Here is a 27,202-nt window from a genome sequence, read left to right as displayed (position 1 = left end):
GCTCCAGCTGCAGGTTCAGTGCTTGGAATGACCAGAGCTTTAATCAGCCCTATTTGCAACACAATAACAAGGAAAGATGAGACTGTGGGCTGTCTGACAAAATCGCTTCAAGCCACTGAAAATGGGAGACAACAGTTAATGCTACGCTTTCTAAACCCCTGCTGAACGTCTGCAGTCACATCTGTACTGTCTGATTCCACACAGCCATAAAGGTGAACATGTGAGCAGAATACATTTTGCTTTAGCTCGGTGCTTGTTGTATTTTTGAACAAACTTCTATCATTTCATGCTGGGTTAAAGCACTGACATATCTTCTTTCACTGTCTCACACACACACACACACACACACACACACACACACACACACACACACACACACACACACACACACACACACACACACACACACACACACACACACACACCTGTGCCAGAGATGTGCTACGGCCTCTCTTTGGTTCAGTGGAAGGCCCGACTCTTCCTCCGTGGATGGCCGAACACTTGTAGCACCTCCACTGCCGCTGCAGCTCTGAAGCACAGCCCCACACACAATCCTTTTGCTGCAGGCACTGCAGGTGGTACAGGTGACCACAGCTGGAGAGACAGACATTCATAAACAGTCATTTTAATGTCTATGGATTGTTTTGCTTTTAGCAACAAGTTCCATCTAAGAAAGCCTAGTGAAGGGATCTGTGAGCTGTGGGCCAAGGGTTCTAATAATGAGCCATAACCAAAACTTCTGGCATAATCTGGATGGGGCGGTGTAAAATTCAATCAGTAGACCGGGTCTGCTTTTTGTCTCATAGGGCCTCTGCTGGGCTTTAGCATTACGTGGTTTGCATTGAGGTCTTTCAGACATTATTGCTGCTGTGTGCATTAAGGCACTCCCAGAGCAGGTCATTCTGACTGACTGGCTGTTAATGAAGATCACTGACTGTTTTCTCCTCAACTTATTTGGTTTTCCTTCTCCCTCCCATCATCACTAACCGGTCGCAGCAGATGGCCCCGCCCCTCCCTGAGCCTGGTTCTGCTGCAGGTTTCTTCCTGTTAAAAGGGAGTTTTTCCTTCCCGCTGTCTCCATGTGTTGCTCACAGCAAACTGTCTGATTGTTGGGCTTTTTCTCTAAAAGAATCGAGTCTTTAACTTACAGTTTGATGCGCTTTGACAAAACTGTTGTTTAAATTTGTGTTATTTAATAAACCTGAATTGAATCATTTCAGTTGTTTTGGTCAGGCCATTATCCTCGGACGATGACTGCCTACAAGACTTCACTGATGCTCAATGACAACATTACTTAACTTTAGATTTTGCACAAGATTGCTTAGTTCACTAGCTTATCATGTTGGTAAAACTCTCCATGACGGCATCTTAATCACAAATGGCTTATTGATTATATGGAAAATGATGAGATCATTAAAATTATAGGACACAGACATGAGACGACATGTAACAGGTCATACAGGCTCTGCGGGTGAAGAGCAGATCAGAAAATAGTTATTCAAGATAAAGTTTATAAAAAGATGATTCAGTTTGTTACTTGTTACCAAGACCTGGGTATGATCAGCTGTGAGCCTTTTAAGTCTTAAATATTGTATAAACAAGGTGTCACGACTGATTAACAGAACATTGGTTTGTTAATGTGTTATTCAATGTTCATAAACTAATACTGAGTTACAGTCATGATGCGTGCTAATGACACTTTGGCAATAACAAAAGAAGAAACATGGAGTGCAAACATGATTATACAAAAAGTAAAGGAGCTGGAAGAGTTTCCCATGTAAACACACACACATATGTATACATATATAATGCGTGTGTGTCACCTGAAAACAATGATCTCCTCAGATGCGTCCTGCCTCCTCTTGTACTGCTGGAGGCAGATGTTACAGCAGTCTTGTCGTGGGTGGAGTCCTCTTGTGACAGCAGCACGCAGGTGAGCCAGGGACCAGTGGAGGTCGTAGTTCAACAGATTGGTGGTTGTTTCAAGTAAAGTCTGAAACATTTTTTTGTTAGTTATGTCTACATTCATGTGCCATAAAGAGTTCAAAATGTGTAATTAGAATAACGTGTTTCCTTCACAGATCAAGGCTAAAGATTATTGTCACACCATGACTACATGAGCAGCACAAACCGCCCGTTTCAACCCATCAGATGGTAATGATGGGTTGAAACGGGTGGTAATGTCTATGCTATGCTGAAAAGGTTTCCAAAGGCATATGTCTGCATTCATGCAAACGGCAACATGTGTGTAAAAGCTCGAGAGGTTCTGATTCATCTGTTTTTGCTCCTGGCAAACAACGATTATTAACACGTCATCATACAATGCTATTGTCCATGGAGACACGTCTCTATAATATGGTTCCTTTCATATACCCAACTCAAACAGCTGTTTAGAGCACAAATATTACCTGCAATTCACACACACACACACACACACACTGCTCGTGCCTATGGTACGACAACTTTTCTCGTGCCTATGGTACAACAACTTTTCGCCGTGCCCCTGGTACACCGCTCAGTAGCACTTTGCCACACACACACACACACACACACACACACACACGTCTTACCTGTTCATAGTTAAACGTGTCCAGCATACCCAGAATGAGGCCTTGAATCTCCGCCAGCTTGCCTTTGCCATACACTGGATCCTAACAAACAAGCAGGCAGATGCAGTCTGATGTTACGCAGTGTCAGTGAACAGTGTGACCATATGTCTGGTGCTCTGTGGCACAGACAAATAAGATTAAGCTAAATCAGGATGTAAACACAGCCAGTAATTAATTGCTGTGTTGGTATAAACTGCTGCTACTGTTCATAGGATTGTTTGACCAATCTGAACAAACATGTTGTTAAACAGTAAAATAAGTCCAAATAATGAAACGAGCCTTAGCTTGCATTAAACTCAATGCTAACATAATTTAAATGTCGTCAAACTGGGGCGATGTCGGACCACACAAAGAAACCAAGAGTATTTACTACAAAATGACTGGAATTCATGTGAAACTTTTCTCTGTGGGAGCGTCAGTGATGCAGTAGCTCGTCTGGCTCATGATCCGTCACAGACTTTGTAATCAACTGTCTGTGACTGAGAGCAAAGGTTATGCTGGAATAAATTCTAGATTGTGCTGTAGGAGAAGCAGCCGTTCTGATGAACGGTGGATGAACACATCCTTCAGCCGGAGGACCTGATAAAAACGTTTCACTCATCCAGGTGACTCAGTCTCAGCTGACTGCAGGTTTCCACATTTGCACAACGACTGAACTAGTATCACTGAAAGAACAATGGGCTGGGAGGTCGTGGTGTGCCACACTGCATATTTTGGTATCGATCCGATACCAAGTAAATACGGGCCAGTATCACCGATAACGATACTTTTCGATAAATAAGGTGGATGCCTCGTTGAATCGCTAAATCTCAATTGATTATATTGACCTTAAGTGTTTTTGTGATGTTTCCTTTTTATTATTCAATAGTTAAAACACAGGACAGAATTAGGACAAAGTTTATAATTAAATAAAGAATTGCTCTATTATTGTGGCGGGCGTGGTCTGCGATGCCGCTGCAGGTAGGATGGACTCACCTTCACGTCATTTACTTACCTGGATGACTGAGCATGCAGCAAGACACATGAAGGGTGGGTTTAAGAATTTCTCACCGTACTGTGTGTGTGTGTGTGTGTGTGTGTGTGTGTGTGTGTGTGTGTGTGTGTGTGTGTGTGTGTGTGTGTGTGTGTGTGTGTGCATATAGATGCACGGACAGACTGCATACAAACCTGCAGGATCTGTTGAATGATGGCAGGTAAAGAAATAAAGCTGCTCATAGCATTGAGAACCTTCATCGTGAGCTCCTTCAGCACTAAGACATTTACAGACATGATGAATTAGCCACACCAAGAACTGATTCAATAACAAAACAATAACAAAAAAACGCTTGTACAATTTTCTCTCTGATGAGCAACAAAATCACAGCTCAAACAGTCTCACGGATCCTTCTGCAGTTAGAGCTAAACTGTTTTATTTCCTTTGAAACAAAGTTCATGTCGTCAAATCAGCTCCCCACAGTGAGCTAGCCCATCAGTGCTGAGGACTACAGCATATTCATCACCCTGCTCAGCCCCCCGGACATTCTCACTGAATAAACTCAGACTCAGTTATGTCTGCACTGGGTTCACTGCAAGTATATTTGTCTAATTTCTAGTCAAAATATCTCATCACACTTAAAATAAGACACAATCAGCTACAGAGCAACATTTCAGTGAGATATGGGGACTTGTTTTGAGACGGTGCATCTTGGATCTGGAGAATTTTCACTTGTTCCATTGGCTCTTTTTTTCACTTAATACAAGCTCTAAGCTCTGGCATGCAGGATCAAACCATCAGTGTTCAGAACAGTGGAGGGTTCGCTTTATCTCCTGAGCTATGCTAACGTGACCCACCGGTCACTGCTGAACCCTGAGAGCGGGCAGGAAGGACAATGGGAAGGAGGTAATACTGGTCCTGGGTCAATGAAATATTCTTTTAAGGGAGTGCTGCATATTCTATCAAACAAAGGTAAACACACTGAGCTTTGTTTGAGCGCATACAGACAAAATAACTAGGATCATTTGACATTTTTAAATGCTCTAGTCTAAAACAGCGGTCTCCAACCACGGACCGGTTTATGCCCGACAACATTTTCATGGACCGGCCTTTAAGGTGTTGCGGATAAATGCAACAAAATAAAACTAGTACTGGTACCGAAAAAAGATTTATTCATAACACACGTGAAAAGACCCAGGAAAACCGAGTCAACGATAAAAAGGATAACAAAATAACGCTGAAAACCGATAAAAACCCAGAAAACCAGACATTTCATACCTGAACCTCAACTCTCGCGGCCCGGTACCAAACGACTCACGGACCGGTACCGGTCCGAGGCCCGGGGGTTGGGGACCGCTGGTCTAAAATGAGGGGGTAGGACTTTAACTAAAGAGTCTCAGTAGTTTTTCCACCACTGTGGTTGAACATCAACATCAAAACCTAAACTTGATGTGTAACGCTGGCCTGACAGTGTGTTTCACACTGTAGTTGTATTTGTCCCATCTCCTGCCGTAGCACAAGCTTATAATCACTATAAAACTGCACTGAACAAAGGGTTACTAGCTCGTCATATTCAGGTTATTAGGCAATGGCTGTTTTTGGCTTTGTTGAATCACAGAACTGGTCAGTTTGTCTGACCGAGGGAGCTCAGCATCAGTAGCTTTTTATACTTTAACAAAATGTGTTAAATTTACAAAAAGCCATCAGAGAGCTGCACAGATCTGAAAGACTAGAGAGGAAGCATCGTCATAGTGAGGCATCTTTGTTTACATGTGTAGTGATGCATGCAAACTGTTACCGTCAGAGGTGTGTTTAGCATTGAGCCCCTTTACTTGTTTCTGAGACGCCATCATTGTGTCCAACAGTGGAAACCAGAGAACCTGTGAGATAAGGAAAACAAGGAATAACTAGCAATGCCAGTTCTTCACAGCAAGCGTACCCGCGCACAGCACCCACCTCTCTCTGTTTCTGGTCCAGGCCCTGACAACTTCGATGACAGAAGACAATGATGTCATTCACAGACTCCTTTAATTTCATCAGCACCGATTCAGTTCTCACAGCCTCGTCCCATCTCCCATCCTTCGCTCCACTGTCACTCTCAGCAGTCAGAGCACACAGTGTTTCCTTCAGGGTCTTCACAGAGAGCAAAAAAGCTTTTTGACACAACAATTACATCCATAAGACAGCAGCAGTATAACAACCTGGTCTTTCACTATTTTAAGTATGAAAATGTTTTACTTCACAATGAAAAACACTGTCTGTGTAAACACCAACATACCACTTACAGGTCACTTTGTTACACGTGTTCATCTGCTTTGCAATGAGAGTATTGACTCAGCCAATCACACAGCAGCTGCTAAGTGCATTCAGGCCAAGCTGCTGAAGTTCAAAGTGAAACTGGGAAGGTTTGGGTGCAAAGTGACTTTGAACATGGTTGTTGGTGACAGACAGGCTGATTGATGGGCTTGGATTTGCCCACAAAACCATCTTGTAGGGTTTACAGAAAAGAAACTACCCAGTGAGCAATTCTCTGAGCAAAAATGCCTCATTGATGCTGCAGTCTGAGGAGTATAGGTATTCTGCATCGAGCTGATGCGAAGGAAACAGTAGCTCAGATGACGGCTCATTAAAGCCAGTTATTCTTAAAGGGCTACAGCAGGAGCCGATTACAGGAGGCACCACTTCAGCTAAGAACAGGAAACTGAGCCAACACTTTTCACAACAGAAGCCAGGAAACACTAATTTGATGAGCCGCAATTTCTACAGCAACATTCAGACAGGAAGATCAGAATTTGACATGAACATGAAAACATGGATCCATCCAGCCCTGTGTGTAGCACACTTTAGGTCTCTAAGTACCAATTAAGTTAGAACTGTGCGACACGACAGAAATCTCAGATATGTCACAGTTCTCGTCCCGAGAACGATATAAAGCACAGCTTTTCCTGTCAGCTCAGTGACTCTTGGGCAGCTTGTGTGAAGTGTTTTCAGCTGGGCGTCGAGTGTTTTGACCGATGCATTAAACGATACATTTCTACACATAAGTTGTAACAGCCGCCATCTTCTCTGGTTTTCTCTGTGCCTGCATCCACGCGGTGACCATCCAGACCATGAAAAAATATTGCCGTAAACAGTTTTGCGACGCCGCGAAACAAACAACAGCGTATAATATGAAACAATAGATGTTTTCATTTTGTCATATCGCACAACGCTTAATTAAACATTGTTTAAATGCTACATCCTGCCAAAGTATTGCCCGTCCCTTTACAACCACAGTGTACATGATGGCTGCTTCCAGCAGGATAACGCATCACGTCACAAAGCTCAAACAATCTCAAACTGGTTTCCTGAATATACTCAGATGACCAGCTCAGGCGGTAGAGCAGGTCATCTACTGATCAGAAGGTTGGTGGTTCGATTCCTGACTTCCCCTAGTCAAATATCCTTGGGCGAGATACATGCATGTGTGTGAATGTTAGCTAGAAAGCACTTAGAAAAATGTGCTGGTGTGAATGGGTGAATGCACAAGTTGTATAAAGCGCTTTGAGTGCTCAGAAGAGTAGAAAAGCACCATATAAGAACCAGTCACCCCACCCAGAGGACCTCTGGTGTGAAGATCAATCAGAACCTCTGACGAATGTTTCAGCACCTCGATGCCACCAAGAATTAAAACAGCTCTGATGTCAAAAGGATGTGACAGCGTGGCAGCCCAACAAAGTGGGCAGTAAGGCAGTAAGGTCATTGCTTGTTGTCTCGAGTTAAAAAGGTTTACGATTAGAGCATAAATATTGTAGAGTCTTTACCTCACAGTTTAAATCGCAAGTGTTGCTATATAAATCAGCTGAATTGGTATTTTGATGTTATGCTGTTACCTCTAATGAGACAGCAAATGCTCCGTGAACATCTCCTTTCATCTCCAGCAGGTAGGCTGTAGCTTCGTTGCAGTGGTGCTTCTGAGTTATCTAGAGATAAAAACATTGAATGTTTAACATGGTCGCCTCAGTCTGGCTGCAGGATGCTTACCTGTGCAGTCACGACTAACATGCTGCTTGATTCTTTCCACTGAGCTGCTCCAGCTTGCTGTGTTTATGATTGACACTCAGGGTGTAGATCATCCTTACACCCTGTGTAATTTCTTATATTTGAAAACACCCATTTAAGACTTGTGAATTTAAATTTACATTTTAAATCGTATTTCCTACACTGTGTCGAGCATGCGTGCACTGTGCACAGTCAACAGCAAGAAAAAGAGTTCAACTGCATTTAAAGTGTTCATCCTGACTCTAGGCAACAATTTCATCATCACAGCTGCGCAGACATCTCTTCTTCTTAAGATGATGTTAGTTCGGTGTCCTGGTGGATCTGTAGATACTTAACAGACTGCAGTAAAACTTCTAAAAAAGCAGCTTGAAGGCAAATGAAGCTATGAAAGACTACAAAAACCTTTAATCTTCTTCCCACCTGAAGAGCTGAAACCCAGTGAGTTATCTCAACGACGAGGACCCCACAGCTTCTATCACAGCTTCTATCACAGCTTCTATCACAGCTTCTATCGCGGCTTCTACCGCAGCTTCTATCACAGCTTCTATCGCGGCTTCTATCACAGCTTCTATCGCGGCTTCTACCGCAGCTTCTATCACAGCTTCTATCGCGGCTTCTATCGCAGCTTCTATCGCGGCTTCTATCACAGCTTCTATCGCGGCTTCTATCGCGGCTTCTACCGCAGCTTCTATCAGAGCTTCTATCACAGCTTCTATCGCGGCTTCTATCGCGGCTTCTATCGCGGCTTCTATCACAGCTTCTATCACGGCTTCTATCGCGGCTTCTATCACAGCTTCTATCACAGCTTCTATCACAGCTTCTATCACAGCTTCTATCACAGCTTCTATCACAGCTTCTATCGCGGCTTCTATCACGGCTTCTATCGCAGCTTCTATCACAGCTTCTATCACAGCTTCTATCGCGGCTTCTATCGCGGCTTCTATCACAGCTTCTATCACGGCTTCTATCGCGGCTTCTATCACAGCTTCTATCACGGCTTCTATCGCGGCTTCTATCACAGCTTCTATCACAGCTTCTATCACAGCTTCTATCACAGCTTCTATCGCAGCTTCTATCGCAGCTTCTATCACAGCTTCTATCACAGCTTCTATCACAGCTTCTATCACAGCTTCTATCACAGCTTCTATCGCGGCTTCTATCACAGCTTCTATCACAGCTTCTATCGCGGCTTCTATCGCAGCTTCTATCAGAGCTTCTATCGCAGCTTCTATCGCAGCTTCTATCGCGGCTTCTACCGCGGCTTCTATCACAGCTTCTATCACGGCTTCTATCGCGGCTTCTACCGCAGCTTCTATCACGGCTTCTATCACAGCTTCTATCGCGGCTTCTACCGCAGCTTCTATCAGAGCTTCTATCACAGCTTCTATCGCGGCTTCTATCGCGGCTTCTATCTCTGCTTCTATCACGGCTTCTATCACGGCTTCTATCAGAGCTTCTATCGCGGCTTCTATCGCGGCTTCTATCGCGGCTTCTATCGCAGCTTCTATCAGAGCTTCTATCGCGGCTTCTATCGCAGCTTCTATCGCGGCTTCTATCACAGCTTCTATCACAGCTTCTATCACAGCTTCTATCAGAACTTCTATCAGAGCTTCTATCAGAGCTTCTATCACGGCTTCTATCGCGGCTTCTATCGCGGCTTCTATCTCTGCTTCTATCACGGCTTCTATCAGAGCTTCTATCACAGCTTCTATCGCGGCTTCTATCGCGGCTTCTATCGCAGCTTCTATCACAGCTTCTATCAGAGCTTCTATCGCGGCTTCTATCAGACCTTCTATCGCGGCTTCTATCGCAGCTTCTATCGCGGCTTCTATCACAGCTTCTATCACAGCTTCTATCAGAACTTCTATCAGAGCTTCTATCGCAGCTTCTATCGCGGCTTCTATCAGAGCTTCTATCACGGCTTCTATCACAGCTTCTATCACAGCTTCTATCAGAACTTCTATCAGAGCTTCTATCGCGGCTTCTACCGCGGCTTCTATCGCGGCTTCTATCGCAGCTTCTATCGCGGCTTCTATCGCGGCTTCTATCAGAGCTTCTATCACAGCTTCTATCGCGGCTTCTATCAGAGCTTCTATCACAGCTTCTATCACAGCTTCTATCAGAGCTTCTATCACAGCTTCTATCAGAGCTTCTATCAGAGCTTCTATCACAGCTTCTATCGCGGCTTCTATCCCAGCTTCTATCACAGCTTCTATCGCGGCTTCTATCGCGGCTTCTATCCCAGCTTCTATCACGGCTTTTATCACAGCTTCTATCACAGCTTCTATCGCGGCTTCTATCGCGGCTTCTATCGCGGCTTCTATCCCAGCTTCTATCACGGCTTCTATCACAGCTTCTATCGCGGCTTCTATCGCGGCTTCTATCGCGGCTTCTATCACAGCTTCTATCACGGCTTCTATCACAGCTTCTATCAGAGCTTCTATCGCGGCTTCTATCGCGGCTTCTATCACGGCTTCTATCACGGCTTCTATCACGGCTTCTATCACAGCTTCTATCGCGGCTTCTATCACAGCTTCTATCACGGCTTCTATCGCAGCTTCTACCGCGGCTTCTATCACAGCTTCTATCACAGCTTCTATCACGGCTTCTATCACAGCTTCTATCACGGCTTCTATCACGGCTTCTATCACAGCTTCTATCAGAGCTTCTATCGCGGCTTCTATCGCGGCTTCTATCGCAGCTTCGATCACGGCTTCTATCACAGCTTCTATCAGAGCTTCTATCGCGGCTTCTATCGCGGCTTCTATCACGGCTTCTATCAGAGCTTCTATCACAGCTTCTATCACAGCTTCTATCACGGCTTCTATCACAGCTTCTATCGCGGCTTCTATCACGGCTTCTATCATGGCTTCTATCGCAGCTTCTACCGCGGCTTCTATCACAGCTTCTATCACAGCTTCTATCACGGCTTCTATCACAGCTTCTATCACGGCTTCTATCACGGCTTCTATCGCGGCTTCTATCGCGGCTTCTACCGCGGCTTCTATCACAGCTTCTATCGCGGCTTCTATCGCGGCTTCTATCACAGCTTCTATCACGGCTTCTATCGTGGCTTCTATCACAGCTTCTATCGCGGCTTCTATCGCGGCTTCTACCGCAGCTTCTACCGCAGCTTCTATCGCAGCTTCTATCGCAGCTTCTATCGCGGCTTCTATCACAGCTTCTATCGCGGCTTCTATCGCGGCTTCTATCACAGCTTCTATCGCGGCTTCTATCACGGCTTCTATCACAGCTTCTATCACAGCTTCTATCACAGCTTCTATCGCGGCTTCTATCACAGCTTCTATCGCGGCTTCTATCGCGGCTTCTATCACAGCTTCTATCGCGGCTTCTACCGCGGCTTCTATCGCGGCTTCTATCGCGGCTTCTATCACAGCTTCTATCAGAGCTTCTATCAGAGCTTCTATCGCGGCTTCTATCGCGGCTTCTATCACAGCTTCTATCACAGCTTCTATCACAGCTTCTATCACAGTTTCTATCAGAGCTTCTATCACAGCTTCTATCGCGGCTTCTATCACGGCTTCTATCACAGCTTCTATCACAGCTTCTATCAGAGCTTCTATCGCGGCTTCTATCGCGGCTTCTATCACAGCTTCTATCACAGCTTCTATCACGGCTTCTATCAGAGCTTCTATCAGAGCTTCTATCGCGGCTTCTATCGCGGCTTCTATCACAGCTTCTATCACGGCTTCTATCACGGCTTCTATCACAGCTTCTATCACAGCTTCTATCACAGTTTCTATCAGAGCTTCTATCAGAGCTTCTATCACGGCTTCTATCGCGGCTTCTATCACAGCTTCTATCACAGCTTCTATCACAGCTTCTATCACAGCTTCTATCACAGCTTCTATCAGAGCTTCTATCAGAGCTTCTATCACAGCTTCTATCACGGCTTCTATCGCGGCTTCTATCACAGCTTCTATCACGGCTTCTATCGCGGCTTCTATCACAGCTTCTATCACAGCTTCTATCACGGCTTCTATCAGAGCTTCTATCAGAGCTTCTATCGCGGCTTCTATCGCGGCTTCTATCACAGCTTCTATCACGGCTTCTATCGCGGCTTCTATCAGAGCTTCTATCGCAGCTTCTATCACAGTTTCTATCAGAGCTTCTATCACGGCTTCTATCACAGCTTCTATCGCGGCTTCTATCACAGCTTCTATCACAGTTTCTATCAGAGCTTCTATCAGAGCTTCTATCACAGCTTCTATCGCGGCTTCTATCACAGCTTCTATCACAGCTTCTATCACGGCTTCTATCACAGCTTCTATCACAGCTTCTATCAGAGCTTCTATCAGAGCTTCTATCACAGCTTCTATCGCGGCTTCTATCACAGCTTCTATCGCGGCTTCTATCGCGGCTTCTATCGCGGCTTCTATATATAGCTATAGAAACTATGTTCTACCCAGACACACTCAAGATTACTCCATACATTAACTAATGCAGCTGTTTATGGAATAATTTGGTTTTTAACTTCTGTACACAGAAACATGCAAAGAAGAATTATAATAGTACTTGTATTGCATCTTCTAGTCTGTAGTGCTGGGAGGTGTGGAGAAAGCTCAGAAGCTGGTCTGGGGCAAAGCGGCACATTAAATCCAGCAGAAGCTCATGGAGGTCACCTTCTTGAGGTAAGATGGACCCTGAATGAGGGCCTTCCCTGAGAAGAGCAGATGACCACATAAGGAGAAGAAGAACATAATTAGGATGAGAGAGAGAAATGCAGGATTGATTCAACTTTGTGCATCTGCAAGTCTGCTGGCTTCTGCTCATGTCCAAGTGATTTTCACTATCAGATGCTGAGCACAAGGGTCCCCACAAAGCTCTGTGCAAACATTTGCGTGCCTCCCAATCTTTCCTGACGACACACTCACAGCTGGACAATTTACATGGCACCAACTATGCACCTGACTTAAACAGGAGTATAACAGCAGAACTACTTGGCAATAACATCTCCAGCTGTGTCTGCAAGAGAGCATAATCAAAGCTTAAGACGGCAGATGGTAAAACGCACACCGTACCGTGGCTCCAAGAGGCAGTTGAGGAAATTGAAAAGCAGCTGATCATCCTTGAGAGAGAGAAGAAGAAGAATATTTTACATAATCACTCAAAAAATAGGAGAATATCAGAGTATAAAGCACCAATATGTCTTATTAGGAAACAGTTTCTATGCATTTAACCTGCTTTGATGGTGAATGGATCGATTATATAGCACTTTTCTACTCTCCTGAAGCACTCAAAGCACTTTATACAACAGGCCTCATCTAACAATCACACACCGGAGAGCGACTTGGGGTTAGTATCTTGCCCAGGGATATTTGGCATGCTGACTGGAGCAGCCAGGGATGGAACCACCAACCTACTGATGTGATGGAGACCACTGCTTTCTCTTCATCCCTGCTGAATGATCTTTTTTCTAGTTTTGCTTTTCTAGTGTCCTTGTCAAAAGATTGTATCACAGGTTACAGGTAGTCCAGCTCCTCCAAGATGTCACATTCACACAGGTTTGCTGCGCCTCAACATGAGAGGAGACGAGCTGCTACATGACAAGAGCCAAACAGAGCTCTAGATGGGGATCAAACCAGAAGCAGGACTAGTATCTGTTCCTTTGTGTGAGCAGGGACAGAAATGGTAAATGTATTTGTATAGCGCTTTACTAGTCCCCACTAGGGACCCCGAAGCGCTTTACACATCCAGTCATCCATCATCCACACACTGGTGATGGCAGCTACATTGTAGCCACAGCCACCCTGGGGCACTGACAGAGGCGAGGCTGCCGGACACTGGCGCCACCGGGCCCTCTGACCACCACCAGTAGGCAACGTCGTCTTGCCCAAGGACACAACGACCGAGACTGCCCAAGCCGGGGCTCGAACCGGCAACCTTTCGATTACAAGACGAACTCCCAACTCTTGAGCCACGATCGCCCCACAGAAAGAGCACTACCAGAGCTCACTGTGACACAACCCTTACACAATCACTGTTTAGCAATCCTCCAAAAACTGGTTTTCAGTTTCATAAGAGTCAAACTATCTCAGCATCCTCTGATAGGAGCTCTGGCAACGGCTCTGAAAGAGGGACTAAAATTAGACTTGAAGCCCAACATTATGACTTAAGAGACAAATGAACGGAAACTGGGAGGATGTAGCTCACGAGTTAGAGCATCTACTAATTCTAAGGTTGGTTGTTTGACCCCTGGCTGCTCGAGTCTGCATCTGTGGACAAGATACTGAACCCTGCTCTGCAATTCACTGATGAGAGTGTGAATGTTAGATAAAAAGCAGTTATGGAGAGAAAAACATGCATGTGTGAATGAGGCATGCTGCATGAAGTAGAAAAGTGCGATATGAAGACTATTGTAAATACTGTACTGTTTACAGCCCTTTGGAAAATGCACAACATATGTATTTTATCTGATACACAACAAACGAAGAAGGCAAAGGTTTGGACAGCAGTCCTCAGGTTTTAATATTTGTGCTGTTCGAGGCTTTGATTAGGCTTCAGAAACTGCAACGAGGAATAACATCAGTATTTCTGTTGACCTCACCTGAAGCTCAGAGACGATGTCCTGCACCTCGGAGGTGAAATGAAACAGCACTAAGTCAGCTGATTTGCTGGGGTCAAGGGTCACCACGTCCTGTGAAGGTATGTTACAAAATGTTTTGGTATTTTTGGTCAGACAGTTTCATCCTTCATTCATCCTCCTGAATTTGCAAATACAGACGTGTGGAAAAAAGGGAAACATTTAAAAATAGCAGCAAACTGGGATTCAAGCAGACTGCAAGTGCTTCAACTATTAGTTCATGTCTACTTAGTCTCTGAGTGTTTAGGTTGATATTTTGTAATCCGTTTTGCATCTGCAATCACAGAATATTTCAAATTCATTGACCAAGATGAGATCGGACTGTCTGAGAATTACAGCTGTGTTTACACAAAGACCCCACGAGGCCATGTTGGTTTTTTACTTTGTTTTTATTTATATAGCACATTTAATAACAGCAAAATGTTGGCCAAAGTGCTGCACAAAGATGAAAGATTACACAGTAACAAACAATATCAATGACAGATTTGCGGCACCGCAAACGCCCGGTCACCTCTCTGAAGCAGCCTGGACTCAGACGTGGCCAGGAGCAAGAGATCACTTGATCTAAGAGCTCAAATAAGGCTGCAGCCAGTCAGACAGATACTCTGGAGCCTGACCGTTCAGCGCTTTATATTCATCAATAAAATGTTGGATTTAATTCTAAAGCAGACTGGGAGCCAGTGCGGCGAGCACCGGGGAAACGTGTTTGCGTCTCTTCGTGTCAGGAGACGAGCTGCAGCGCTCTGGACCAGCTGGAGCCGTGCTAGACAACGCTGGCTAACAGCTACATATGAAGGATTACAGTGGTCCATAAAAGCGTGAACTGCCCATTTTAGTTTTTTAAAAGATAAGAATGATCTCACCTTGGATAAGATTTAAAAAAGGACCGCTGTACAACAGAGTTAATCTGTTACTCAAAGGTAAACTTATTATCAGGGATAACCCCCAGATTTTTGGCATGCGGTTTAACACAAGGTGCCAAAGTGTGCAGATCCGGGGTACTAGAATAGCAGCTTGATCCAAAGATGATCGCTTCAGTTTTTTCCTCGTTAAAATTAAGAAAATTTGAGGCCATCCAGGTCTTAACTTCGTCGAGACACTGAAATAAGGATGAGCATGTGTGTCAACTGAAACCAGCTCGCAAGTGTTAACTGATGGTGTGCTGACAGAAGCATCAGGATAACCTGTGACGTGTACAGGGCGCGCTGCAGACTGCAGACAGCAGCTCAGAGTGCAGACGGGAGACGACCACAGAAAACTGCAAAAGCAACCCGAGAGATCCTCAAGACAAGAAGATAGCTAGCTCAGTGGGTAAAGTGTTGGACCCGTGATCAGAAGGTCAGGGGTTCTATTCCCCTGAACGGCTACCCTTGAGGTACCCCTGAGCAAGGCACCGTCCCTACACACTGCTCCCCGGGCGCCTAATGGCTGCCCACTGCTTCACTGAGTGATCAGGTTCAATGCAGAGAGGAATTTCCCCACGGGGATCAATACAGTACACATTATTGTTATTCATCTAATCGTGATCCAACGCAGCAGCTTCAGAGTGAAAAACATTATTTGTTATGTACTAAGACTTTCTTCCTGCAGTGGCACATCAATGCTTAACCCTCGGTAAGGCAAGTGCAGGCATGGAACCTCCCAAACTCAGACAGCATCCGGTTTCCTTTCTCTGAATAGATAAGACTTCATTATCATATCTACTACATACATCCTGTGTTTGATCTGTGTAGGGTGACTGCATTTCTGCCTGGCAACAGGGTAATAAAGATGTGGCAGGAAACTATAGGGTCTGCTTCCTGTGTGGACTGAAATCATTTCTACAAGAATAAAACTAACAAAAGACCAAAAACAGCTGTTGATTTCTTTTATTTAATGCACTAAACACAACAAGAGAGAACCGCAAACAAGGAGCAGCTTGAGGTGTCAACAACAAAAGCCTGCCAGAGCATCTACAGACAGGAAACAGCATCTGTATGCCCATAGACGAAGGACATCCAAGACATCTGACGGACCTTCAGACCAGACTGATTTCTGAGCTTCTGTCATTTGGGACAGTTAAGGCCACACTGTTGTTAAACCTCTTGAATTAAAGCTTCCACTTTAATCCCATGTTGATTGTCTTTCATGTTGAAGCACAAAATTACAAATACTTGTACTAACTGTCGACCCTTCACAGTAACAGTGACGCATATATTGCAAATACACGTTTGTAAAAAAAGACTGAGTCAAAAAAGAAACCAAAGTGGACAAGTGACAGAGTGAGCGACCTACAGCCTGCTAACCACTGTCAGAAATGTTAGAAATCTCTCATTAAACACCTACCAATGTGACCCATTTAGCCTGTGACTGTCACACTCAACCCACCATCTACCACAGTAATAAGCACCAGGATGTAATGCACAGCTGTGTGTGTGTGTGTGTGTGTGTGTGTGTGTGCACTAACCCTTATGTGCTTCAGCACTTTGCTCTTGACTCGTTGTTTTTCCTCGTGGCTGTATCCAGGCATGGACAGCAGGTTGTGGATGTAGTTAAAGATTTCCCACTGACAAACAGTCACACTCAATTATTCCATAGATATAATATCTACATATACAGCATAATACATTTGCAAGTTTACACTTTTAAGTCAAATGACCTGAATAATCTCACCTTTCTGAGGGGGTCTTTCAGGTAGCAGTCAATGATCATGTCATACTGATGATTCTTCTCATAAAGAAATTCACAGATTTGGTAGCTGGTGGCAAAACACATGATAATAAGAAGAAAATCCTGCAGCATTGCTACCATTTGAATTACATGATGTGTTCATATATAAACTCTCTCAGCTGTTTTCACAGGTAACGTATGTAAGGCAAAAGATCCACACTCCTATATGTGTTGATGTGAAAATGCACAAGAGTGAAATTGATGTATCACAAATATGTCGTGCATATCAAATACTGACAAAGTTAAAGCAGCAATAAAACACTGTGTATTTTCTCTCACTCACATGGCTTTGTGCTTTGCACTGTTCATACGGACAAATCTATCAGTAACCTTCACATTTAGAAACTTCTCAACTTTCCCTTCTCTGAGTCCAGGTTTACACACGATTTCAGGTTTTTGCCAAACAAATCCAAACTCTGCTTGGTTCATCTGTTGCCCTCAGTGTGCACTTGTTTAAAGCAAGAAAACTCAAAGAGACATTTTTCCTTCAAAGGCTGGTGGAACCACAGCAGTCAGTTAAATCAGGAGTGAACTAAAAGTTGCTCATGCAAAGTTTGCATACGTGTTGATAAATGCTGCAGTTAAAAGTTGTTAAAACTGAATTCTCCTTCGTTGTGTTCAGCTACTTACAACTTGGCTTTCTCTGCCAGCATCAGGAGTCTTTCTTCATTAAACTGGACCACGCCCCCGACCTGCAGGAGCTCCAGCAGAACCTTTAAATCAATCACAAAGTTAGTTATTACGCTTGAATCAGCAGCTGAATGCAGTAGTTGTGGTCAAAGGTTCTCATTTACGCTCTAATGACGCAGCATCTTTAGTGACTCGGGTGCTCAAGTCTGGATTTTCTCTAATCTACGAGGTCTCACAGTTATTAAAGATGTATTCTGTACAATCAGCCGATCCTGGAAGGAGAACCGTTCAGTGAAACGATGATCCTGCCCACAGCTGTATGTCAGACAAGAACACCGCTGAAGTCCAGCAGCTGCTCGCTGCCGTTTACAGACTGTAGTTAAAAGAAGGAGGGATGCTGCGCTGTGGGAAACACAGACTTTCAGATGTGCTGCTCCGAATGCCAAATTCAAAATGAGCTCATGTTTGTCTTAAAACGGTTCCTTTTCTCAGTGTAAACATTTGGTGTATTTTCTATGATGTGTGAACAAAGCTGAATACTGCTGCCAGCATCAGCCGTAGGGCTCCGAGGACCTGCACTCCCAGCAGTCCGTGATCCTGACGCACATTTACAACCAGAGCACAAAGCAGGCGACCACGCCAGTGTTTTAGAAAACGCTGCGTCTGGTTCCTGTGCCAGGAGGTCGACACGCTGGAGCTCGCTGACGCCTATCGGCACCAAGGCAACTGTTGAGAGCGGCGAGCAAGCGCAAGGTCACGAGAGAGACGGAGGTTTGTGTATTTAACCTGCTGCCTTTCAGTGTGTCGGGAATCATCGTCCGGACAACAAAGGAACTCCAGCACCTGCACAGACAATGAGATCATTGAAAGATCAGAAAGAGGAAAGACAAACCAATTCATTTAAAGACTCAAAGGTGAAACGTCATCGACTTGTTTTCAGGTCATAGTCGAGAGTCCGTCTGGCTTAAGTCTCGTTACATCTGCGAGAGGGTAAGATGTGCTGTTGCTAAGACTAGATCATCTTCAATCCTTCATATGTTACACTAATATGTTAATAAAGTCTAAACACTTTGTGTGCACAGACACGACTTTGCCAGAGGAATGAACACTTTGCAAACAGAGAGGTGCAGGCGGCTGCCTGATGCAGTTCACCTGTACAGATACGCTCAAGCTGTGAACAACACAGAATCAAAAACTCATTTATTTCAACACAAGTAAGCAAGCAGAGAAAACAGGTTTGTGTTTGTGCTACGTCACACATCTGGAAGCTGCTTCTCAAGGAGAATAATGGTTCTAGTTCCTCCTCTAAATCCAGGCAGGATTCGATGGTGTGATCCAAATTAGGAAATCAATCTGTTCATGGTCATGTGTTTTTGTGCTCAGGCCGTGAGGTAGTCAAATCAGAAATGCTGAATAAACATTGAAATTGCTTCGAGGACGGCCTAGCTCAAAAAAAGACTGAACGTATAACAGCTACTGGTCACCTGATCAAAGAGCTTCCTGTTCACAAACAGGGTGTTGTCTGGTTTGGCCAACTGACGAGCTAAAAAGGTGAAGAGCCCGCCCACTTGGGAGGGAGTGAAGTCTGCGTTGTCCACCATTACCTAGAGAAACAGAAACGCAAACCACAGTCATGACTGCACCGACGTTTGCCATTAAGTCCGCTTTATTTCCCAAATATGGTAAAAAATAAAGAATTTCTTATTTTGGGTTTTATCTACAGCACTGTGCAAAAGTCTGGAGCCAGATTTAGTTTCTGAAGGACTTCCAAAGTGTTTTCAGTGCAGTCCTGGTCCCAGACCATTTCCATCAACTTAACACTGAATCACTCAGTCAAAGACGCAAGGACTGACGTTTTCAGACTATTTTTTATTTGCATCCACTAACTGGATCTATGAAATGCCAAAGATAGCGCAGCGGTTTTGTTTAATTGGTGTTCAGTGTGTCCTTCACAAAAGTGTGAGGCCTACAAACAAACAGATGAAGAACAGCATCTGAAAGTCATGTCCATAAGAAAGACCCGACACACACAGGGTGTCGTGTCAGGAAGGCTGTGGGGCAGCTGGAAACAAGAAGAGCAGAGTGTGGGCGGCCAGCGCTGGAAAGCCGCCGCCACACATAGTAATAAAGAGTTCTTCACAGCCGGCGTGTGCGTCCTGTGCTCACTGCCCACATTGTCGTTTTACCTGAAGTAAGATGTCCACTATCCTCTGCTGGTACTCAAGGGCCTGCTTGTCATTTTTAAAGTCCTCAAATGTCTAGAAAGAAGTGAGAACATCATAATGAGTGAAGAACAACCATAAAAGTAACATTTCCCTTTTTGAGGGAAACTCCCACATCGGTCTGCACTCTGTGGTTATTAGCATACATCTACACTTGTGCCCTAAAGGTGATCTTTCAGGGTACTGTGGTGGTCTCCCAGTGCCGACCTGCCGCTTCACGTTCACTCTGCCTCTCTGCGTTAAGGGAACGCCACTTTTCCTTTCCTTCAGAGGACACGGAGCACACACGTTGTCGTCTGCGTCCTTAGCTGACACGCCTGGTTTCCTCTGCCACTCAGTATAAAACTCCAGGCATCATCAGATCGTTGTAGTCGCACACACTCAGTAATACTTAGCGTGCAGTTTTCCACTTCCCTGACGTTTCGGCCCAGTGCCCAAGTCTTGACTTTTCCTGACCCCTCCCCTTTGCAACCCTGCCTGTCAACTCTGATTCCCACTGCAAAGCAAACAGACATTAAAGAAAAGGCTGGACTCATGTTAAGCTTGGAGCTCCCTGCATACCTGCTCAGCTCCCCTGGCATCACACTCTTCCTCCTGTTTGTAAAGTAAGCTGTGTTGGAGTCCTCTGACACAGTAACAACTGTCAGAAATGACAGTCCAAAACACTGACCCGTGAATTCAACGTCTAAAAACAAAAAATGTGCATGTTAGCATTGAAGCGCACTGATAAATGCTGTGTGACGGAGCTAGCTAAGATGTGAGGAACTTGGAGAAGTATCTATATAAAGTTATCTACTCCAAGTTGATACCAAAGAGCTTAACTTGACGCCCAATAAACCCAGAAAAGAATTTGGATACTGTGCATGCAGAGCGCACTGTGTTTGATCACTGTCTCTGCATGCTGCTGCTCTGTATGCCCACTCTTTGTAAGATTCTTTATGTTCATGATTGTCGCTGTTTGCCACATTTAATGACAGACGATCTTCCCAGGGGAATTTGCATCTTCTCCTGCAGTCGAACCAGGGAAACCAGCCAACTGGGTAAACCATTAAACCATCAAACCACGCCAGGCTAAACCACAAACAACAACAAACAAAATAAAAACCCAGATCTGAATACATTCTGATTACATTTAAAATTTTAATCTCACCATGGCGAGAACATTGAGAAATTCCCTGGTGTCAAAGTGGAGGAGTGTACGAATGAATGGGAAAACGTCCTCTTCCTCGGACGAGTCGGCTGAGTGGAGACGGATTAGGAAGTCAAAAACCTGACAGACACAAGAACATGTCAAACATTAGTTACCAGTGTTTAGAAAAAAGGCATCACTGAAAGGTTTCTCTGGGATTAATCCACGGATGTTCCCGGTGACTGATTTCTGCGTCAGATAATCCGATGAGACAAACCAGCGAGTCTAAAACTCCCAGAGCTGCTCAACAGATGATGCTGTAAACAAACCCTTCTAACAGTCACACCTGAGGCGATGCTGAGCTGTGTGGACCCTGCATGTTGTACCCAAGCAGACAGAAAAAACAAGAAATGATGTTAAATGTGATACAAAAGTGTGTCTGCTGGAATGCTGACGACGAGGACGAATTTCACCTTTCAGCAGAGCAATGACCCCAAATGTGCATCCAAAGAAAAAAATGGCTTCACACGAAGATTAAAGGTTGAATCTTTTTTAAGATTTCCTTTGAGTTTGAGGATCACAAATCTGATCTCAGATCATCGTCTGGTGTTCCTCTAACAATCCCAAACTGAATCACGCTGTGAGTGATGATCTCCAAGACTTGAATGCCATTCCTGCTTTCCCTTCTGGGAAGGCCCTGACCCAGAAGGCTTATGAGACTAAATTAGTCCCTATTATAGTGAGCATGATAGTGTGGCAAACATCCAGCTGATTTTGAAAACAGGCTGGGAGGGCACTGACCCAACCAGCTATATTCCTCTGCTATATCACTAAAACTGTCCTTAGCCGTGTTTCCTTACACGCTAACATCAGCACATCGCTGTGGTTGGTTGTGTCCAGTTTACTCTGCTGGAGCGTCTCGTGACTGGTGCTATCAGAATGAACTGAACCGGGAAAAAATGTGTTTAACCAGCTAGTATTTCTGTTACCAACCAGCAAGAGCAACAGTCTTCACTGATAATAGACGTTCACAGTATTGATGGACCTGCAGGCGCTGTGATTTATAATCACAGTACAGCGTAGTTAATCAGTACAACTGTATCTGCATACCTGGTTCTTGACTTGAACCACAAGGTCTTCTGGGATATCTCCAAGTGGATACGCCCTCCCTGCAAGACAACAGCTACGCGCACACACACACACACACACACACACACACCATATATTGTCAGATATATGCATAAACAGTGGTGTGTACATAATACAAAGATTCGACTCAGGTGCACAAACCTAAAGCCACGAGCTTAAAATCACAATAAACGTTCGACTGCTCGTCCACAGTAAACGTAGCATTTATGCTAAACAGGGGTTTATGCTACAATAAACTGAGGATGAGTTACCTTATGTACACGAGTAGTTTGTTTCCCATTACCACGTTCTCATCTAACCAAGAACAGAAATGCAGAGATTTATTTGATGAAAAGCTTTGCTATCAAGATGGACAACAACGGATCAAATGTGGTTTTTACCTGTTAGGCTCCTTCCCTCCTTAAGTGTTGGACCAATCACTGCAAAGAGTTTCTGAAATAAAGAGGATTTATCAATCAATGAATCAATCGATTCAGATGTTTTTTTAAAGGTTTGTTAAAAAAGAAAAAGCTTTGGAGACGATCAGTGAACAAACGGTTACCCATCATGCACCAGTACGTGGTGCAGATGGAGGCCCGTCTTCTCCAAATGACTGAATCAGCTCTGCTGCCATGGCAACCCTCTACATCTGCCTGACAGACTGCCCAACAAACGGGATTTTTATGAATCATTCTCATTTAAATCCACGTAGATGGAAAAACTGAACTGAACGCAGTGTTCATCTCACCATCTCACCTAAATGTTCATTAACCTTTATTTCTGATGAAATGAGACGATAACTAAATAAAAACTGATGCATAAGGACAAAAACTGATGAAATGACACTTTGCCACTGAATAAAAGTGAGAGGAAGCCTTATATTGTCTCCTGCCCTCTGACTGATACTGTAAACATTGTTGTAGTGGCTGTACTTGGATAATGACAATGACGTGAGTTCGGCTGTTGTCCCATTCTTGTCTGATAGCAGATTCCTGCTGCTCAACAGTCCCGGGTCGCCCGTGTTGTACTTTTGTTTTCATGCCTGCACAGACCTTCAGTGTTTATAGAGTTGCTACTACAAAGCCATGCTGTGGGAATAGATGTAGCATGAGGTTTAGCATTGTCTTGCTAACAGACATTGTGTGGACATTCTGATCTAAAACCTGTGCATACATTTCAGCTCTGATGGAGCCTGTGTTGCATACTGTTGATTAATGAGTATTTGTAGATGCAGTTTTGCAGATTAGTCACGCCGCCTCACTAACATACCTTTTTATACCCAATCACATCGCTGGCTTTTTGCTAAGCAACCACATTAGTCTCATCCATCTTTTTAGTAACACTTACTTTTCGTACTTTGGAACCTTTGTTGTCTCTTAAAATGACACATTTTCATTACTCGAATTCATGTCAGACAATAAAATAATGCTTCTGTGAAGAAACTGCCCTGCTATGAGACAAAAGGACCGACCTCCATTGGAGTGATGTAGTCATTCATCCCACTGTTGAAAACGTAGATCATTGCATCATAGAGCTGGTTCTCCCAACATACTTGGACCACCTACACACACACAGACACACACAGGACCATTTATCAGTATAACTGTACTCGGACTGTTCTCAGTCATTGGGTGGGCTGCTGCTGACACAAACACACAAACACACAGAACCTCGTCGCCATTTCTGATTTATATACAGAGTTTGACAGCTCGCACAGTTTTTGCTGGACGGTTTTTACTACACATGCATACACACCTGCTGGATGTCCAAGCTGGTAACATCTAGGTGGACGATGCATCTCTCCAGACTGTCCATCATACCATTACTATGGTAGTGGTCAAGGAGGTCCCTCATAATGGCTGCAGTGAGGTGTCCAACACGATCAGCAACAACGTACGACTCCAGTGACTCCAAGAACACAGCCTTAGCAACCATATTCTCTACCAGCCGCGAATACAGCTGGTTAAAGAGGAGGTCACTGTACACACACACAGACACACACACACACACACACAGACACACACACACACACACACACACACGCACACACGCGCACGCACACACGCGCACACACACACAGACACAGACACACACACAGACACATGCACACACACACACACACGCGCACACACACACACACGCGCACACACAGACACATGCACACACACAGACACACGCACGCACACACGCGCACACACACACACACACAGACACACACACACGCACACACACACACAGACACACACACGCGCACACACACACACACACAGACACACACACACGCACACACACACACACAGACACATGCACACACACAGACACACGCACGCACACACGCGCACACACACACACACACACAGACACACGCACACGCACACACACACACAGACACACACACGCACACACGCGCACACACACACACACACACACAGACACACACACACAGACACACACACACACACACAGACACACGCACGCACACACGCGCACACACACACACACACACAGACACACACACACGCACACACACACACACAGACACACACAGACACACACACACACACACAGACACACGCACGCACACACGCGCACACACACACACACACACACACACACACACACACACACACACACACACAGACACACACAGACACACACACACACACACAGACACACACACGCGCACACACACACGCGCACACAGGCACACACACACACACGCACACACACACACACACACACAGAAAAAGAAAATCTGAAGTCAACATTGTTGGTGGTACAACAAAAACGTATTCGGATCAGTTCATCCCTTTGATGTGATGCAGTACATGAAGTATAAAGTACTCCATGTGCTGGCTCAGACCCAAACACACATTTACAGAGTGTTACAGCATACACACCTGTGCACCAATGTTCCCTCTAAGCTGCGCACTGCTCGCACGTCTCTGCGCACAGAAAATCTGCATTGCGCACAAAATAATCTAACCTGAGTTGAAATTAAAACTTTAACAATTCTGTTTTGCAGTGTTAGTCATTACTGGCCGCTCCCGTATGGGAACGATGCCACCTTATCTCAAAGTCCACCAATAATGTGTATATGCGCAGCCAATCAGCGTCGCTGACAGGCTATAACAGCGTCCTTATGTGCGACACCGGTGTTTTAGCAAAGCGGCTGATGTGGAGTGAAGCCACGTTAGTGTACAACCATTGGAGATGTGAGCAGGACAGACGGAACAACTGACGGGAAAAGTGTGGACTTTATACCAGTTTTTAAATCGTGTTGATCGGCCACGTAAAACCAGAGTTATGATAAAAAACACGCAATGTTTGGTTTTCTTCCTGAATACTGTCGTTGTTTATATTTACTGCGGGAAGAAACGGGAAAAACGGCGTTTCATAAGCAAAACGCTCGAAAGCCTGTGAGCAAAGACAAAACCAACCCCCCCCCCCCCCGCCCTTTCCTATTGGTCGAAAAATGTACCATGTCGACCAATCAAAAAATGATATGGCAACGTGGCATCTAGTTGTTAAGAAACGGGGGACGTTTTAGGAGTGACGGCGTGTTTGAGATGTGAGAGATTTGAGACGTTTAGCGCAAATCTTGTGTAGTCAGTGTGTAGTGAGTGTGTAGTCAGCGTGTAGTCAGCGTGTAGTCAGTGTGTAGTCAGTGTGTAGTTATTGTGTAGTTAGTGTGTAGTCAGTGTGTAGTTATTGTGTAGTTATTGTGTAGTTAGTGTGTAGTTATTGTGTAGTCAGCGTGTAGTTATTGTGTAGTCAGCGTGTAGTTATTGTGTAGTGAGCGTGTAGTTATTGTGTAGTTATTGTGTAGTCAGCGTGTAGTCAGCGTGTAGTCAGCGTGTAGTTATTGTGTAGTCAGCGTGTAGTTATTGTGTAGTCAGCGTGTAGTTATTGTGTAGTCAGCGTGTAGTTATTGTGTAGTCAGCGTGTAGTTAGTGTGTAGTCAGCGTGTAGTTATTGTGTAGTCAGCGTGTAGTTATTGTGTAGTCAGCGTGTAGTTAGTGTAGTCAGCGTGTAGTTATTGTGTAGTCAGCGTGTAGTTAGTGTAGTCAGCGTGTAGTTATTGTGTAGTCAGCGTGTAGTTATTGTGTAGTCAGCGTGTAGTCAGCGTGTAGTCAGCGTGTAGTTATTGTGTAGTCAGCGTGTAGTTATTGTGTAGTCAGCGTGTAGTCAGCGTGTAGTGAGTGTGTAGTTATTGTGTAGTCAGCGTGTAGTTATTGTGTAGTGAGTGTGTAGTGAGTGTGTAGTCATTGTGTAGTTATTGTGTAGTGAGTGTGTACTCAGTGTGTAGTTATTGTGTAGTCAGCGTGTAGTTATTGTGTAGTCAGCGTGTAGTCATTGTGTAGTCAGCGTGTAGTTATTGTGTAGTCAGCGTGTAGTTATTGTGTAGTGAGCGTGTAGTTATTGTGTAGTGAGTGTGTAGTTATTGTGTAGTCAGTGTGTAGTTATTGTGTAGTCAGCGTGTAGTCAGCGTGTAGTTATTGTGTAGTGAGTGTGTAGTTATTGTGTAGTGAGTGTGTAGTTATTGTGTAGTGAGTGTGTAGTTATTGTGTAGTGAGTGTGTAGTTATTGTGTAGTCAGCGTGTAGTTATTGTGTAGTCAGCGTGTAGTTAGCGTGTAGTCAGTGTGTAGTTAGCGTGTAGTCAGTGTGTAGTCAGCGTGTAGTCAGTGTGTAGTGAGCGTGTAGTCAGCGTGTAGTCAGCGTGTAGTTATTGTGTAGTCAGCGTGTAGTCAGCGTGTAGTCAGCGTGTAGTTATTGTGTAGTGAGCGTGTAGTTATTGTGTAGTCAGCGTGTAGTTATTGTGTAGTGAGTGTGTAGTTATTGTGTAGTGAGTGTGTAGTTATTGTGTAGTGAGTGTGTAGTTATTGTGTAGTCAGCGTGTAGTCAGCGTGTAGTCAGTGTGTAGTCAGCGTGTAGTCAGCGTGTAGTTATTGTGTAGTGAGTGTGTAGTGAGTGTGTAGTTATTGTGTAGTCAGCGTGTAGTCAGCGTGTAGTGAGTGTGTAGTTATTGTGTAGTCAGTGTGTAGTCAGTGTGTAGTGAGTGTGTAGTTATTGTGTAGTCAGTGTGTAGTCAGCGTTTAGTTATTGTGTAGTGAGTGTGTAGTTATTGTGTAGTCAGTGTGTAGTCAGCGTGTAGT

The 27,202-nt window shown here is 44.6% G+C and overlaps 1 protein-coding gene across 4 annotated transcripts in view; it reads right to left on the bottom strand.

Annotated features, from left to right (window-relative positions):
- Positions 1-27,202, bottom strand: part of vps8 (VPS8 subunit of CORVET complex) — a 74,909-nt gene that overhangs the window by 3,994 nt on the left and 43,713 nt on the right. For all 4 annotated transcript variants that reach the window (XM_026190278.1, XM_026190280.1, XM_026190279.1 and 1 more), the window contains 22 exons: positions 23,801-24,023; positions 23,517-23,606; positions 22,447-22,498; positions 22,318-22,360; positions 22,028-22,100; positions 20,939-21,058; positions 19,753-19,824; positions 19,051-19,170; positions 18,353-18,409; positions 17,567-17,649; positions 16,880-16,964; positions 16,674-16,772; positions 14,192-14,281; positions 12,666-12,712; positions 12,160-12,304; positions 7,455-7,544; positions 5,539-5,715; positions 5,381-5,462; positions 3,777-3,859; positions 2,571-2,651; positions 1,824-1,993; positions 426-594 (listed from right to left, as the gene is read on the bottom strand). In XM_026190278.1, coding sequence (XP_026046063.1) covers positions 426-594; positions 1,824-1,993; positions 2,571-2,651; positions 3,777-3,859; positions 5,381-5,462; positions 5,539-5,715; positions 7,455-7,544; positions 12,160-12,304; positions 12,666-12,712; positions 14,192-14,281; positions 16,674-16,772; positions 16,880-16,964; positions 17,567-17,649; positions 18,353-18,409; positions 19,051-19,170; positions 19,753-19,824; positions 20,939-21,058; positions 22,028-22,100; positions 22,318-22,360; positions 22,447-22,498; positions 23,517-23,606; positions 23,801-24,023 — 2,251 coding nt within the window. The remainder of the gene's footprint in view (positions 1-425; positions 595-1,823; positions 1,994-2,570; positions 2,652-3,776; positions 3,860-5,380; positions 5,463-5,538; positions 5,716-7,454; positions 7,545-12,159; positions 12,305-12,665; positions 12,713-14,191; positions 14,282-16,673; positions 16,773-16,879; positions 16,965-17,566; positions 17,650-18,352; positions 18,410-19,050; positions 19,171-19,752; positions 19,825-20,938; positions 21,059-22,027; positions 22,101-22,317; positions 22,361-22,446; positions 22,499-23,516; positions 23,607-23,800; positions 24,024-27,202) is intronic.

The sequence above is a fragment of the Astatotilapia calliptera genome, chromosome 13, assembly GCF_900246225.1.
Source record: "Astatotilapia calliptera chromosome 13, fAstCal1.2, whole genome shotgun sequence".
In the NCBI taxonomy this organism is placed as follows: Eukaryota; Metazoa; Chordata; class Actinopteri; order Cichliformes; family Cichlidae; genus Astatotilapia; species Astatotilapia calliptera.
The sequence above is the reverse complement of the archived record's forward strand: the minus strand, read 5'-3'. Positions and strand labels throughout refer to the sequence as shown.